Here is an 18,222-nt window from a genome sequence, read left to right on the forward strand (position 1 = left end):
AGTAGTGAATTAAAGATAAAGAATTGAAGAGTCCCTTCAGGTGAAAAATCGTATCAGCTTAGACTGGAAAGGTCTACAGCAGAAAAATCAGAAAAGGTAAAATTAGTCTTTGGAGTTTTTCTGTTATGCAAAAAGAAACACAAAAACAATTCTTATCAACTGTACTTGTATTAGTAATCCATTCCTTTGAGAGGCTAGCTGGACTAGTAAGTAAAGAGAGGAAACAATACTGAACTTGCAGCATCCTTATTTGACAATCAATTAAGAAAAAGTTGTATGTGAAAAAACTCAAAGATGAAAATTTCCTAAATGAGAAGGTGGATGCTAACACTGTCCTTGGCTTGCACAGTAGCCAAAATTTGGGAAGAAACTGATCAAATACAGACAAAACTCCAGAAAGTAGGTGCAACAGTGATACTCAGCATGAACTTTAGCATAACTGGGGAACTGGTATATTCATTTCAGTTTTCTGACTCCCCAAAGCAACCACAGCATAATCATGAACAGACAAAATATTTGGATGATCACAAATTTGAAAAATGAGAAATGTGGTGCAGCCACTTAGACATACTCCAAGAATATTACAGGATGAAAAGGCAAAATGACAGTATTTGGACAAGATCACCACATTTTTGTTATGTTTGCAATTCACAAAATATCAGATACAAATAATGTGTGTGGGATGTGATACAAAATTTTGAACATTTGTTCCTGGGTCTGTTAGCTGTTTGTGTATTATTACATAATCAGTGACCCACACATGTGGCATGCTAAATATTTTACTATCTAGTATACTAATTCTAAAGTTCCATCAAAAGCAAGGACTTTTATAGAAAATACTTGTCTGTTAGATAAGAAAGAGAAATTACTAATACAATATACCAGTAACAACTCTTCAAAACTTAAACTCAATTCATCCCATCACCTATTATGTGGGCATTTTGTTACTCAACACAGAGAAGGGCAAGCAATCTTCTTCCCTTATGTAAAGCCCCTGATAATACTCTCTCTTCTCTACAGTGGGAATGTTATGATACACAGTATGGGAATAGTGATACAACACACCAGAGGGAGCACATGTTTACCTCATCCCCAACTTCTGGATGGGTTCCTTTTTCTGGAAAATTTTCATAGAATATGAAGATGGATCCCTTTGTACTCAGAATTTTTCCCAAGCAAATTCTCTGTTCCTAATTCTCTATTTCTGCTGCCACAACTCAAACACACTGACAAACCCTGTAGCTCATGCTATGCTAACTTCTCGACATTTTCTCTAAGTCTCTTGATTTTGTATAGAAGAGACCCTCAGGGACACTGCAAACTTTCTGTCTTCACACCAAGAGCCTATGCCTACCATTCCTTTGTATATTCCTTATATAAACACCACAAATATCATATATCTCATTTCAGCTTTTATTTGGATATTTTTAAGTTAAGTTGCTCAAGTCCATTTTCCATCAATACAGACACTAAAAATTGAGATCAACATTTAAGGCAACATTAGCATCCATGCCAAGCTCAATATGCAAACCTTATCATCTAAGCAGCACAGCATCCAAGAATTGTCACAGGTCCCCTACCTCCGTCACACATTCCCTTTCCATTTTAACTCTGCTATCCCACACTACATTCAGTAATTCAATTCAGAGGCAACATTCTCAAGTAAGACCTTATCATTTTTTCTATTTTATTTTTTCTTATGAACTAGATAATTTTTGCATAAGGTGATATAAACGAGTGAGATATGTTTCAGGGTGAAAGTACGCAGTTGATTTATATTGTGATACCATATAGGATTTTTTTAAAAAAATATATGTAACATCATTATTCACCGACTTAGTATGAACGTTATATGTATTTAGCCTTTTAGTAAAGGCTATACATTGAGACTTGTTAGAATGATAATTTTGCTTTAAATTCTGATTTCTTTAGTCTAGTGTTACTGTTGACAAGTGTTTGAGTTAAGGATGCTCAAGTGCAACTTCTATGTAAGAATATTTACAAGTATACAAAAGAGCACATAGTTTTTAATACACCCACTATTCTTAATACAGAGTAAATAAGGATTTATCTTGTGCCCGTGGAAATATTTCAACATGTGGGTCTTGCTTTTTTCTCTTTTACAGTAAAAGGAAAGTTTTTACTTTTCCTTAAGAAGTGTATTTATTACAAGATGGTTAGCATACATATATCACATAACATAAAAGAGTTAAAATTAACTAGTTACAAAATAAGCAGTGGTATGTATATTTTCATATAACCTAAGAACAGGATCAGTATTTTACAAAGTACATATAAAAGTACTTCATATACAAAGAAAAATACAAATGTGCAAACACCATTGTCACAGGTGGAAATTTGTCAATTGAAAAATGCTAGAAAAATCCTTCATATTTTTGTTTTGAAATTGCAAATGCATTAAAAACAGCTGCATTTCCTATTGTGTGTGGTGAGAAATTTATGTTCCTTTTGACAAAATACATTAGTTATAAAAAAACCACAAACAATTTAATAACCGAAAAATCTTGTAAGTATAGTCAGTTTGGTTAGGCTGACATTAAATTACAAGCAGAATGTCTGGAAAAATGAGAAAATAGTGAATCATATATACAAACCTTTTGAGATATTAGTGTGCTATTTAACATATTAACATTTCAAAATAAAAACAATGGCTTAATTACCTACATATTCTACTCAATGTCATCAATATTTGTAGACTGTAAAATTTCTAATAATTTGGGGCTGTTAAAAATGTTTCGCCAGGATTTTAAGCTGAACAAACACAATTTTATCAAATGTAAAAATCTATAAACAGTCTTCCAATTCATGTGCAAAAAATGTTTAAAAGTATCAAATCACAACACATCAAACCTGATTATGTACATATTCAATATCTGTAAATGTTGTTAACTAGCTAGTATTGTTCTGCTATAAATAACTTACCTCTGTCCTGCAAAATGTCTGCATTTTAAAGATTTCAGTGCAAGTGCTTGCTTCATTGTTTAGTGCATTATCATGTTTGTTATTTTTTATTTTACAGTGAGTAGAACAGCATATAAATTAACATACACAACTCACATATAAGAGATTTTTCTTCTACTGAATTCCTAGTTTGTTGTTTTCTGTTTCTCCTGGATAGTGTCGGCCAGTTTTCTTTCGTTTATCCCATTGTAGTTGCAAACAGAATCTAAAATAAAAGTGCTATGATCTTCAGATAATCCCTAGAACTTGAAATTCCACAGCAACATTGCAGAAGCACTAAGTAGAGCACAAGATTAGAGAATGACCTGCACACTGAGAAGACACTTGAAAGTCTGGTATCGGGCAATTTCACTTTTTGGTCTTTAAAAATACCAACTGTCTATAAACATTGGCAAGCTGATATATATGTCACTGGACTCACAAGCTTCATTTATTTATTTATTTTTAGGAATTGTAGACATGTTCCCTCTTATTCATGGCTAGCTTAGAAATAAGAACATTCTGTTTAAAAATATAAATAAAGTGAAAATACACTTCCTGTTGGAGGGAAAATTCCTACAATTTCCTTTGGACAGGTTTCCTAACAGAATAGCTCTGAAATGAGAAAACCAGGATTAGATGATAGTGCAAATACAGCCCACTTCTATAATTAGGAATTGTACTGAAGTAAGTAGAAATTCAGGATAAATGGATTATTATTTTTCAAAGTCCTCCCTGCAGAAAAAAATAGCAGTTACAGTGGTTATAATTATTAAACAGAAAAGGAACTTTAGCATATTATGAACTTTTATGGCTGAAATGTAAGGAAGGCTGGTTGTCTGTCAGTAACATTTCAGAACTTAGCTTCTTACAGGAAGAGGTGCTTTAAACTTGTCTTTATTATGGAACGTTTTTCCTTTCTAAGCATCTGAAATGCAACTCTGGATCCTATCCATCCATTGTTGAGCACTCTGTGCATCTTGGGCACAAAAATTATATACACGTTTATTTGTCTTCAGCTGCAAAGGAAAAATAAGAACATGAAGATAGACAAGTCAACACACAAAGTAGAAAAAAAAAACTTGCAAACTTTACTTTAAACTGTAATACTCAATGTACTAATTGGGTCTGAATGTAACATTTTTTGAACTTCTGCTGTTGAGAGTGAGGGCCACATGCTAGCTGTGTAAAAACTTTTTGTCTCGAGTTGGCATGACAGCTCCTTCCTAGCTCACACCTTCCAGCAGGACTGAAAGTAGTAGGTTCAACACACTAAGAAAAGGAAGTTTCACACAAAGATCAAGTAAAGACCAGATATACTTACATCAAAAAATGCTTTTTCACTTGCATGTTTTGGGGCTCCAATTGTTGGAGAAGCAGGAATCACAGTTTCTACTTCTGCAAGGTCTATGTGTCCCTTACAGCTTGTATCCTCACCAGAATCATAGTATCGCAGCTAGACCACAAGAGGAAAAAAAAAATCCAAATATGCCACTTAGATGGACCTTTCACTTCTTCCTTTTCCTGCATACAACTTGGGGGCATGGAGGGGTAAGGGTGGGAGGCACAAATATTACTAGGACCCAAGGACATCAGACATGGAAAACTTCTAAGACACAACTGACAGAAACCATAGGTTGTGTATATACAAAATTGTGGGACTAGTGATAGCCTTTAACTGGCCAGTCCTCTATTTGACATCTCTGGGTAATAGCAAAGTCTCCACCACCCATTCCTATGCAGACATGGAGTTGGGGGAGAAGCATTTTGTCACCAGAGTTTCAGAGCAGAGAAGCTTCAAATAGTCATGCATTGCTTCTGGGCAGAGGATGCGTGAAGGATGAAAACAGAACCTGGTCTTTAGGACTCAGCCTTCCTTATCAGTTTTTCTAACAGAAACCACCTCTTCTCTGTTCATTACATTGAAACTAACACAAAAGTTTTACTTCACCAAGGAGTTAACAGAACACTTATTCTCTATATTTCAAGAATTTAAAATGATCAGCAAAAATTTAAGTATAATTTTAGATAATTATAAACTACATAGAAAACTCACATTTTCCTATACTGCACTTAGTGGTTGAATGAAGCTTGCTTTTTTTTTTTTCCCCCTCTCCTTGCAAAGATACTTTGACATGAATGTTAACCACTCTGTAAACTGAGTTTCAATATGCAAACAAGTTCCAGAAGAGAAAATCTGATACTTGCTTTTTTAAAAAAAAAAAAAAAAATCAATCCCATAAACCAATGCAAAATAGTACAGCAAACCTTCATAGCAAAGGTCAAACAACAGAATTCCAACTAAGGTTGACCTGTATTACTCCTACATCTATGATACTCAGGAGGATATTTGGATATACAAAAAATGTTGAAGTATTTTTTTCTTCTGCAAAACGAACCTTTTCTCCTGTATATCAGGAAGAATAATTATAATCAGCACATTTTCTGGTATTTTACCACGCTAATCTAGAATTCCTCAATTAGCATTTTAAAAGATGACTGTCTTTATCTATATTACATATTTTTAAAGTGTATTGATTACAATAAATTAATATTTTTAAACAAAAGCATACATGAGTCTCAGAGGTTACAACCCACACTGTGTGGAATATTTGGCTCAATGAAGATTACTGCCTGATGACCCAACATTATTTAAAGTACATAAGATCACTAATTTCCACTGCAGAATTCTGGTATACACTGTAAATTGGGTAAAATGTTTAGACCAACAGATACCCTCTCTTTTTAGTGTTCCTTGCTGTACAATGATTTGTCAGAATATTTATAAATACTTTGGCTACTAAATTTCCATCAGTATGACTAATCTAAAATACTACTATATATGGCACCTGAAATTATTGTTCAATCAGGAACTTGGCATTTGGGGACTTTTAGAAATACAGATTTGAGATGAAATTTTAACTCATTTTAAGTCATTTACAAAATTCAAACTCATTTCAGAGCGATCTGTGATCCTGTTCTCCATACTTGAAAAGACTTTCATACAGACATTCCCGGTCAGCTTTCTCAAATGCAGATTTCAGAAAAACACTGAAAAGTCAAGTGAGGTAAATGGATTTTTCTGCTGAAGCAATTCAGATTATGATTATCCAGAGTCTATCATGCCCTTTCATTGGCAAAGAAAACTGCTCATGGCAAAGTGCTTGAGGAACAAAGTGGCTATAAAACACACACTGTGCATACAGGAACTACTACAGTTTCAACATGAATGCCTGAATTAAACTTGCTATCAGTTACTGTGTTAGCTGTCAGCATCCCAATTGCACTCTAGGGAATACTTTCTAAGTTTTTCACTCTCTAGTTCAGAAGGAGTTTTTAGTTCTTTTGGAAACTAAGGCGGTTATATTAAAGGGCAAATTATGCTCATTACTTAATAGGTCAATGACATTCTGGAGTTAGCAGTAATTTTAAAAATTGCTTGTATTGCTTGTATACCACAATGCCCAGAAAATGTCCTCAGGCACTACCTGGCTTTTTTATCCTGAGGTATGAAGCAGGCAAAAAATGTTTGGGCCTGAATAATAATGCATGACTTTGAGTCCAAGAAGTCTTTTATGATTATATGCTAAACAGTTATCACTGTTTTAAAAAACCCGAAATACTAAAAAACCTCTGTCCATTCAGAATGCTCTATCAGCTACAACATACACAAGATAAACATAGATATATGGTCTATAATGATGTAACACACACATCGCATCTGAAAATAATCATTATTAGTATTATTTGTAAAATCAATCTATACAAACCCAGTAAATAAAAAAGCAGCAAACTAGTCATAAAAACATCATTATCTGAAAAGGTTTTACCTGGTGTTTTGTCACATCCAGCACAAACCAGCGAGGTTTCCAGCCTTTTAGTAAAGCTCCTCTTTTGTATAGCGTACCTTCAAAAGATCTGAAAGGTACAGAAAATACAAATGGCACGTGATTCCATAATATGAATACTGGTGATATATAAAAGCCCGAAAACGACTACATACATATTCAAACACTTCTTTCACTGCAGTAAAACAAATCAGTTTTAAACCATTAGTTTAGTTATTGGTAACTGTGATACACTGATAAACACTGTTTCGGTAGTCTGGATGCATTAAATTTGCAGCTACAATCTGCTTGTGCATATAAACGGGAAGATTGAAAGATACTGCTCGGAGACAGAGGCCCACCCATCAAGACAACTAAATGTAACCAAAACCACAAAGAAGGAATAAAGTAGTCACAAAGCATTCTGTGCCTATGAAAATTTCTTTTTTTTTTCCTAAGGCAGAGACTTGTACCAATCTAATACAAGGTTCATACATACTCTATGATTATTCAGTTTACCTATTTTCGTCATTCTTTGATGTGAAATGATTGTATAGCGTAGTTGTTCTTCTATCTACTCCATTAGAGGGAGAGATGCTTGCACTCTGTTCCTCACCCATCCCACTGTCAGGTATTTCCAACAAAGGCCTCTTTTGATAGGAATGCAGATTAGCTGACATCATCCCTGAGGAGCCAGAAGGATGTCTCCGGAGCTAAAAAAGATGAAAATAAAAGAAAAAAGGTAATGCCATGTGTCTTGCGTTGTGAGACAGTCTCAACATTATACTGATAATACGTGGTACAACACATAAGTTGTGAATTATTATGAGGCCAAAAAAATCTTCATAATACAAGTCAGTGCTGCCTCAGAAAAGAAGTCGGAGAGATGGCAATGCAATGAATTTCTTAAGCAGCAGGGTTCACATGGTGTGAGAAATCAGTATTTCAGAGCAGCTTTGTATATTCCATTTACATAATCTTGAACAATGTTTGCCTTGCTTTCTCAGAAGCATCTATAACTAGTCAGACATTTGGATACCACAAATTTCCCTAATTTCATAGGGAAGAAAGGGAAGGGAAGGGAAGGGAAGGGAGGGAAGGAAAAAGAGTGCAGTTTCCAAGAGCTACTTTATAGATCCAAATCATTTTAGTAGAATCTCAATAACCTGGAACAAGAGGTATCCTGAATTTAGTCTTAATCTAAATGACAGCATCCTAGAGAGAGAGTTCTTTGGGGTTGACTCTTAGCTATTGCATTTATCTGAAAATCCTTAAATAACAGCTAGGACAGGAGACCGATATCAGGTATATCTATACTTGCATTTTCTTTTCTGCTTCCAATTCAATAAAAAAATCCTCTGCTTTGCTAGGATAAAACTTTTTTCATCTCGAATTCGTCTAGGGTATAAAGTGAACTTGAATGACTCTGACAGACATAAAGCATATTGCTTTCCTGAGAGCAAAGGACAAAAAACAAAGCAGTGCTGTCACCTAACCATTGCATGGAGACTGGCAAATTTGAACAAGCACTTGAAGCTGAAGAGTTAGGGTACAGTCTTGAGCTGGTAACTCACTGTGCCAAGTTTATAGGGAAAGCTCACAAAAAGCAGTATCTAACATTCTTCCTAGTGCATGTAGATAGCAAAGAGAAAGCCTTTGACTTAGAAAATATCTATATTGTCAGCTATTCTTTTTACCACAGTCAAGAATTGGAAACACAAGCATGAACTCTTCCTACCTTTACTAGAATCTACAATTCCAAAATTCCTTTTAGACATGGAAATATCTTTACTCATCTCTGAAACTCTGTGATGTCCTTTTGGCTACTTTCAGCAACTGAGTTTTTTTGTACTTGAATATTTTAAATATATAAGTCATATATTTGTGTATTAATAAAATGCTCGTGCTCATTTTGTCTGTATGCCTTAATCTACTCTGGAAAAGCAATTAGATAAATAGCAGAAATATAAATATATTTTTCTACATGCAGAAATACAGAGCCAGTATTATGGGTTAGAACAACATATTCAATTTTTCACAAGCAGTATTTTACTCCAAGAAATACTGTGATTTTGTCAGTGCCCCAGGTAGCCTATGTAGCAGGAACGGAATTATTCTATTGGATGAGCTCTTTTACTACTTACATTGTCTTGTCTGGTGTCATCCTTTAGATTCATTTTGACCCTTTCCCACAAAAGCTGCCACCTTTCTGGGCTCTGATTTAATTTACTTTCCAACCTTTCAATTTCCTGAAACAAATAATAAGGGTTTTCTTAAGGATAAACATTTCTAACGGATCACTTCATGGCAATCATTTTTATACAACCATTTTCTAGTCAATATTTTTACACAGGGAACTTTTAGGCCATGTTGCCCAGTAAAGTACAAAAACCTCTGTCAAACCAGCTATAAACTGACTCAGGAGTCAAAGGCAACAGCATCAGCCATATCATTCTTCTTGCATGTCACAGTTGGAGGAGCCACTGTGCTTTCAATTCTCTGCCAGTTCTCCTGAACACACAAAATTCAACACCAATTGCCATAGTAGAAACATGGCAATGATAAGGATAGGCTATTTTTTATAAAAATATTTACAAAGAACAAATTCTGTGCTGTGACACCAACATTGTACATTGCCAATATTAACATTTACCCTGGTTTATAAAATGTGATACAAAGCCGTAATAAAAGAAGGAAATGAAACAGAAAGATTTATTCAATTTGGATGCCAAACTGTAACAACATGTTCTTGTTGTGGAACTTGGGAATATGACCTATGTCGATAACCTCCAGTTAGGGTTATTTCCTGTTAATAAGACAGTGCATGCAAAGCTAAGTAAAAAGAGGCAATTTCATTAGTTTATGTTTACTTGTGAACACTCATTGATACATTTGTCATTATTTTGATGTGTGGTCCATATTCTTTGCCATGTTTCCTTTCTATATTTTTACTTTCAACAACTATATTGTTATGAAAATCTGATTCTTAATGAAATCAAATTAAAAACTCAATTTTGCAAATCCAATTAAAAATTGATGATGGAACAGAAAATTGCCATTGGACAGAGAATTCCTGTCTATATAAAAGCCAACTAAAACCCAAGACATTTATTTTCAAAGTAGAGACAGTAAGTCTCTGACTTCTACTATACCAAATGTTTAGAGTAGATTTCATAATATTCTCCAACTCCTATTGGTCTTTTAGAATGACAATTTCTTCAGGAAATTGTTATTGAAAGACTTACAGAAAATTACTATATTTTTAAAGTAAGAAAACATTTTGAACCAGGAAATTAACTCCTGAACTAAATTTTGAACTCTGAAGTGAAAATAAAAAAGCCAGTATTTGACAGTGTAACAGGAACAAAATATTTCTACAAACTCTTCCTTGTTGAAAGTAAATTAGAATACTCAAAAGTAAAACTAAATACAAGAAATCCAGCTTAAAAGCAAGAATCAAACCAGAAGTTTTAAATACTGAAGGCCGTTGAAAGCCACATATACATTAAATATTATGGGACTCTCCTCCTGCCAAGAAATAAAACCAGGATAGTTTTGTCTGGAGTATCTTCACAAGTAGATACAAAAATAAGGAATGGTGAACACAAGTCATGCTAAAGGCTTCTCTAGATTACTTGTTCCTCTTTCAAAGTGCTGAGTGTAAAACTCTTCTTGATGGGATACATACAACTGAATCAATTTACCACAGACTTTTTACGCAAAAGGCTTTCCAAATTGCTGCAAAAGAATACAAGCTCTTTAGTGCTAAAAGTTAGTCAGGTTTTAATCTGATCAATCTCTTTCTGCCCTAGTCTTGACTTCTGAGTACGAGTCTTTCTCTGCAGAATCTGGAAGTAACTGAAACTTGTTACTTAGCAACTGGGTCACATTCCTTCTTTTTTGGCTCCATAATGAGTAGTGCTTCCAGAACTTAAAATGAAAAACTTTCAACAATCTCCTATATATAACTTGAAAAGTTAGGAATAAGTTCTCCTTTAATAAACCCCATGTAAAAAACTTACATGGCAATAAATCACTAAGATTTACTCTTGCCCCTTCAGTTTTAAATTTTACTGAAAACGTCAGTTTTTTTTTCCTTCCATGTGTGGAATGGACTATGAATAGCTGCATTTCATTGAAAGAAAAATGCCTTAAATTTATCTTTCTGTTCCATCTCCTGTTGCCTAGACTTACAGGAATTACGGGAACAGAAGTCAATACGTATAAAAAGAAAGGTTATCACAAATACAATTGTATTAATATACATTTCCTGAAATTAGTAATTACAAGCAATTAGCACTTCTGTGCCTTTCAAAAGATGTATCTGCTAAGTAATCTGCTTTGTAATATCTGAATGGTACAGACAGGAGATAACTCTGCAGACACTCCAGAATTGTAGAGACTGATCACCTCCTTTGTATCCACAATGTGTTTGTGCACACACAAAACAATGTGGACAAAGTCCTACACTAGTGAACTGTCTTGACTGTGACAGAGCAGCCTGTTTTGCAAGTCCTTACTTGCCAGTATTTCCTCTTCAACTCCTGGGCTAGAAGACTTCTGAGACTTTGACGACAAATAGAAAAATGCTAAATGTGTATCCAGTGATCGAATTGCTGGCTCTGTCAAGTGTTCAGACTTGTGTGTGCAACAAGTTGTACACGACTAGTTGTTCAATATTTGGAATAAACTTTTTGGTTCAGGGTCCACTTTGACGGATCAGTCTTTTTGGCACATGACCAAAAGTTATAAACCAGCTCACAGTCAGAAGTGCTATTTTTATTGTTCTGCTGGTTATTCATCGACCCCTTACATAGCTTTAGTTCTTTACGGCAGAGTTAATTTGGGTGACTGGCATCCTGAAGTGGCATCTTTGAGTTTGCCAACCTCTCTCTGAGCAATCACCATCTAATGTTAAGTGATGTAATTGCTTATTTGTAAGAATAGGTTCATGTCTCACAACTCTTAAAAGTACCAGAATCTGAGCCACTCCCAGTGAATTATGGGGACTGAATACCTTTTTAGGAACATTAGCAAATTAGTGGGAAACAGTGGAGATGTGTCTGCCCTCAAGGATTTGACTTGCATTTTCACTGAAATATTGGTAGATTACTACCTCTGATACAACCAGCAACCAGGCATGTTTCAGAATGGTTGAGGTTGGAAGTGACCTCTGGAGGTCATCTGGTCCAATCCCCCTGCTGAAGCAGGGCCACCTTGAGCCAGTTGCCCAGGACTGTGTCCAGGTGGCTTTTGAGTATCTCCAAGGATGGAGACTCCACAACGTCTCTGGGCAACCTGTGCCAGTGCTCAGTTACCCTCACAGTGAAAAAATGTTTCCTGATGCTCAGATGGAACCTCCTGTGTTTCAGTTTGTGCCCATTGCCTCTGGTCCTGTCACTGGGCACCACTGAAAAGAGCCTGGCTCTGTCCTCTTTGCACCCTCTCTTCAGGTATTTATATACATTGATAAGATTCCCCCGCTGAGCCTCCTCTTCTGCAGGCTAAACAGTCCCAACTCTCTCAGCCTTTCCTCATATGAGAGATGCTCCAGTCCCTTAACCATCTTCATGGCCATTTGCTGGACTCTCTCCAGTAGTCTCATCTCTCCCTTGTACCAGGGAGCCCAGAACTGGGCATAGTACTCCAGGTTTGGCCTTAACAGGGCTGAATAGAGGGAAAGGATCACCTCCCTCAACCTGCAGGCAACACTTCTAATCCAACCCAGGATATCACTAGCCGTCATTGCTGCAAGGGCACTTTGTTGGATCACAGTCAGCTTGCTGTTCCCTAGGACCCCCAGGGCCCTTTCTGCAAAGCTGTTTTCCAGCTGGGCGCCCCCAGCATACATTGGCGCATGGGGTTGTTCCTCCCCAGGTGCAGAACTTTGCACTTCCCTTTGTTAACGTCACTCAGGCAAGTTAGCTCATTTGTAATGTATCACAACATACTCATGTCAAAGGACCATTTGAAGAGCTAGTCTTTATGGGAAACATTTAACCCAGAACTTTAGCCTGAAGACATGGCTCTTGGATGTGCTACACTGTGGTATAATCTTACTGAATTTTACAAGCAAGGAAAGCAAGTGCTTACAAAAAAAAAAAAAGCAGCAGGAACCTCAAAGTTCCAGTCAAATGAGTTGTTTTTGAGTTTTGTGGAGAAATCTACCTTTTTAAAATGGAGAAATTCTTTTAAAGCTAATTGGAACTAATCTCTGAAAGAGAAAATAGAGGCATAGGTGTGCTGTTTCACAATTACCTTTCATTTTCTTTAAAAAATGGATGGGTAGGTACTCTTACTATCGGTACCTTGTTTCTGATTTCTATCATGCAGAAAGCCTATCAGAAAATGGTCTTAAAGGGAAGCACCTCCGTTTGGATCTACTTTTGAACATTTATGTCTCCAAAGTACACTTTTGAGAATTTAAGATTTGAATAACCTAGCTCATATTTGTTGGCTGCCTCTGATGTGGTAGAAGTGAATTGAGAAGCTTTATACAGAAATCTGTTTTTTAAAATGCATTTTATTTTCTGCAATCTTTAAAAGGCTTCATTTAGGACTAAATTAATTAAATGTGCAGATTGGTTAACTTTCTAAAACTCATAAACATAAGGATTTATGGAAACCATAAAGCCACCTGGTTAGAGGTGGATTGTTATGTACCCAAACCATATTACAACATTTACTGCTAAAAAATTACACCTTTTGCTCTTAATAGAAGAGCACCACATCCTACCAAGGAAAATTCTGAATTAAGACACACAATAACTTCTCTGTTTCAGCTTTACATCTGAAGAGCACTATCTAGTTTTCAATTGAAAAATATCTTTAGAACAAACAACTTTGGGCTTATCATTATAAACTAAGGGAGACTCAATCTTCCCTAATAATTTACCATTGCTAAATATGTCTCAGTTCAAACATTTTTTGGATACCAACACATTCTCAACGGATTTATGATTAAAGAGAGGTCTTTCTCCTACATCAGCAATAGCCCTAAATTAACAAGTTGTTTTAAAAGAAAGTTCACTTTGCTTTTTGAACTTAGAAGAATATTTTTGTAACCTTTATACAACCTCTTCAAAGTTTTCCAAATGTTCCTCTCCATTGCTATCTTTTATTACTATAATCTAATTCACAAATAACATTTAAACTCTGTAAAACCTGACCCACATATCTTTGGAATATAATATGGCTAATTTCCCTGTTATATGGCAGTTTCTCACAGTTGTGGATATGGATAGTTTGGCATCTACCCCAGGAAGAAATGCAGAAGAACATTGTTGCTATATTCCTGATGTACTTCTGGCCTCTAGTTACCTGATACAAAAGCTCTCTGTTTTTTTGCTAAAGAATCCCTGATATGACCCCTGCTGAGAGACTGCTCCTTCTTTGCATTTGTGAAATTATAAGCTCTGAGAAGTTCTGGCTATCTTATTTTGAGTCAAGGGGAGTTTTAAAAGTGATTATTTTATTATTTTTTTTAATTGGGCATTGTTCCTGTGTTTGATCAATTACGATTGGAAGGAATGGACCAAATGAAATTTGAGGAATATACCAGAATAAAGCTAACTCTCTAGCAAAAGCAAGTCTATCTAGCAAGGACTTAAACCCATTCAGAAACTTCATGCCTTAAGACTTTGCTAAAAATCACCTTTGATTCAGAGGAGTTCAGTGACCCACAGCATATCCTAATTTTCCAAGTATTGCAATATTAGGCTCCATAATCCCAGCTTTAATATAAGGTAAAGTCTGCAAATAGTTTTCAAAAGAAAAAACTGTACATAGTGAGGTGTATCTGAATATGCTCGTGGCTTGAAACAATAGCTCCAGGAAGTGAAAAAAGCCCTTGTCATTTTCCTGCGCTATCAATTACAATTATAATCTAAATATTAGGACTGTTAATTAACTATAATCAAACAACAAACATTTAAGACAATACAGATGTTAAATCATTCTAAATAACTACAACAATTATCATGATAATGGGATCTTTTTTTTATCTTCTAATGAAAAAAAGACAAAACCTAAGCAGCCTACATGAGCCCAAACAAGAAGCAGCCAAAATCAAGTATCTATTTCAAGTACCAAAATATTCTGAAGAATCTAAGTTTACGAGTTTGGTCCTAGTAAACATGAATAAAGTAAGAGCAATCATAGAAAGCTTTTTTCAGAAATTTGGGCCAAGATGTTCAGTTTATGTTTGTGTATCTGCCTCCCACTTGTTAAAATCAACAAGTGTAAGATTCTTTTTTCTGATCTGTCTGGAAATCTGTGTCTTTGTCATTTTACTGCACACCTACTTTAAACTTAGTAGAAAGAGGACAAGAAATCTAGATCGAACATTTGCCTAAATTAAAATAACAGTTCCTGCATTTCTTATAAAAGGCAACCTAAATTTTTTTTTCGCTACCTACCTTATTATTTTAAGAAGTCAGTGAAAAAAATGAATCCATGACTGGCTTTCTCATAGTTATTAACTACTATTAAAGTGCACTCCCAGAAAACTGTTCATTCAGAACAACGTAAGCTTTGCAGGAAATCTGATTGATTCCCAGACCAACCATCACTTCTCAAGATCAACCAGTCGGTTTTACTAAATACCTGTTTTGAGATCTATCATGATCCTTTTAATAACAGTATATCTATATAGCAATAAAAAGTCAATATGAATTTAATGAGCGTAAGAGAACTTACTGTTCTGTGTAACACATGTACTTACATTTAAAAGGCTGCTGATGGCATCAGGTTGTATTTTTTTAACATCATCATAACATGGCCATACTATTTTCCTCTTAGTCTGAGAGAGTGACCCATCTGTTTGGTCAGTTTCCTCTGAAACACTGCATTTTGCAGTTACCATGGTCCAATCGTAGGAAGGACCTGTAGCCAAAATCTCTTCTACATAATAATCCCACTTTTTGAGGCTGGACATATTTACATTTGGTTTCAGTGCCTATTTGAAACAAAGTTTTATTATAATAACAGAAAGGAAGTCTTTGAGTTTCAGACTTACAATACAACACAATACTTGTATTTTCTAGATTATTCTAAATTGAACAGTATATTGCACTGGGTGAGTAGTGCTGCAATTTCATAATTTCCACAGCAAGATCTTGGCTGAGTCAGATCAAAACTTAAAACTAAAACTAGCTTTGGGAAGATACTACTCATTTTTATCCTTCTACTAAACCAGGTACCTACCAAGAACTCTAATTCAGCATATGCAGTTGGTACCCTCACAGTCTTTGTGTCTCCTGTTAAAGATACAAAAGGCACTCGATAGCAATCACCCTTCAATTTTTCTCAGCAGAAAATCCAAGGCTCGCTACCATCAGAGAAAGGAGACAGGCTGTATAACATAAGTGGACATGCCATTTGGAAAAAACACAGCAATATGAGGTAGGCAGCCAGGGACTGTAGGTCTTTCAGGGTAGTTTAAAACAGATCACTTTGTATTAAAAATGTTTGGGTTTTTTTTTCTTTTAAAAAATAAGGTAAGACTTTCAGTTTGCATGCACCTTACTTGAAGGGAATTACTACCTCAGGTGAACAGGCAATTTTAAAGTCTGAAGAGTGATGCTCGGTCATAATGACTAATTCTGCTACTATGACAACATTTCATATGAGGAAAAATAGTTTCTTTTAAAAAAGAGAAAGAAAACACTATCAAAGTATCGAAAGCTACTCCTGATTGCTTACTAATCAGACTACTGCTTACAGCAAAATGGATAAAACACAGAGTGAACAAGCAGCCCATAAAGCTCCAAATTCATCACAGTGATCCTTCTACAGAGAAAACAGACGTTTCTCTAAAACAAAGACAGCTGAAGCACTTTCTATCCACTGAATGTCACCGTCTCGTTTTCTCCCTCCTCGCTCTTGCACCACCACTTTATTAGGCGAGTATAAGTATGTGTGCGTGTGTGTGGCTTGAAGGGGGCTGCACTGTTGACTGCAATAGTGATCTGACGCAGACTCAAAATACCTAAAGAAAATAATTTTTTCTTTTTTTTAAAATGAGGTCAGCTTATATAGCAGAACTGAGTGCAATGTGCTATGTATGCTAAGATACAATGTGGTGAAACAACTTGAGGAAAAAGGAAAACCAAGAAACAACAAAAATAACAGTGGCGCCATGCCCTCCGAGACAGTGGAGACTGTCCCGTCATTATGTTTTCTGGTCACCAGCAGTGGACAGACATGCAAACAAATGATTTATCAGGGTGAAGCTCACTGCCAAAGCAGGAGAGAGCAGCATAGGAATGAATATCTCTGGCGCAGTAGATTGCAGGAACATCTTAAAACAGCCTTGTCTCCAGAACTACAGTAAGAACAGCACCCTTTTCTTGTAGTTCCTGAGAGATCTTGCCTGCTTCTTCCCCAGCTATTGCAGAATTCTATAATGGTGAGTGTATTGTGAATTTTATATAATTATTCAAGACACAGTCCAATCTAGTGGACATACATTATCATATAAGATATATAATGTGATTCAATCAGATCATTATGAAATGTATCCCATTCTGACTCTAAACTCATTTCTTCATAACTGTGGTTTGCAGTATGTAATGTTTTTTTTTAAACAATCTGTGCAAACTTTAAGATCATTTTTATAATCATTCATATAATTAAATGGAATCAAACAAACATCCTCATTTACCGCAGCGGGATGCATGAACACATGTTCCAGAATTTGGCCTTTTAAATATCATTTCCATAACTAAGATGACTGAGAATATTAGCCTGTGAGACACCACTCCAATCAATCAAGGTGGGTCAACTTTGTCCGCCAAATGCTTAATTCATTTGAGAACAATTAAGATATCAAAATGTACTCAAGGACTCAGAATAACAAATGATCTTTTTTTTTTTAAATCATACCTCTATTTCAGCAGGGGCATAAAGGTAATTGAAGAAAACAGGGCTCCTTCTGTGCATCTTTTCAATACATTCCCAAATACAAATTCCTTTTTTGGCATGTTTATCTCCTTTATCTTCAAACAATGTCCCTAGGGAAAATAATAGCAGCAAGAAGATAGCTTTATGATAATACATAATAAACACTAAAGCATAGCCAAAAGGAATTTCACAGACTAAATGTATAGTAAAATGTACTATCAAATGCCATTGCAACAAGAGATTATATTTGATGAAACTGCTTGCTTCGCAACTGCCACTCTGCCACAAACTGGCAGAGTATCAATTTTGTATGAAAAGATATTCAGTAGCATTATGTTTATAAACTTGTTCTGAAATTTACTGAAATACTTGAGTGTATTTATGAATGTGCCTTTCTGCCTGCAGCTATGCTGACTCAGCAGATCACTAAGCCCTGCTAACTGATTCTGCCCCCCACTGCCCCTGAGGTTACCAGCCCTTCCAATCTGCTGGACCAGCTACACCTGAAATTACTTGCTAACTCATTTCAGGG

The 18,222-nt window shown here is 35.6% G+C and overlaps 1 protein-coding gene across 1 annotated transcript in view; it reads right to left on the reverse strand.

Annotated features, from left to right (window-relative positions):
• Nucleotides 1-1,399: 1,399 nt before the first annotated feature.
• SBF2 (SET binding factor 2) overlaps nt 1,400-18,222 on the reverse strand; it is a 320,494-nt gene continuing 303,671 nt past the window's right edge. Inside the window, exons 40-46 of the mRNA XM_075163145.1 lie at nt 17,673-17,800; nt 15,511-15,744; nt 8,933-9,037; nt 7,308-7,501; nt 6,792-6,879; nt 4,286-4,417; nt 1,400-3,980 (exon numbers count right to left, since the gene is read on the reverse strand). Of these exons, the coding sequence (XP_075019246.1) occupies nt 3,882-3,980; nt 4,286-4,417; nt 6,792-6,879; nt 7,308-7,501; nt 8,933-9,037; nt 15,511-15,744; nt 17,673-17,800 (980 nt within the window). The 3' untranslated portion in view covers nt 1,400-3,881. The remainder of the gene's footprint in view (nt 3,981-4,285; nt 4,418-6,791; nt 6,880-7,307; nt 7,502-8,932; nt 9,038-15,510; nt 15,745-17,672; nt 17,801-18,222) is intronic.

This window comes from Calonectris borealis, chromosome 14 (genome assembly GCF_964195595.1).
Source record: "Calonectris borealis chromosome 14, bCalBor7.hap1.2, whole genome shotgun sequence".
NCBI lineage: Eukaryota > Metazoa > Chordata > Aves > Procellariiformes > Procellariidae > Calonectris > Calonectris borealis.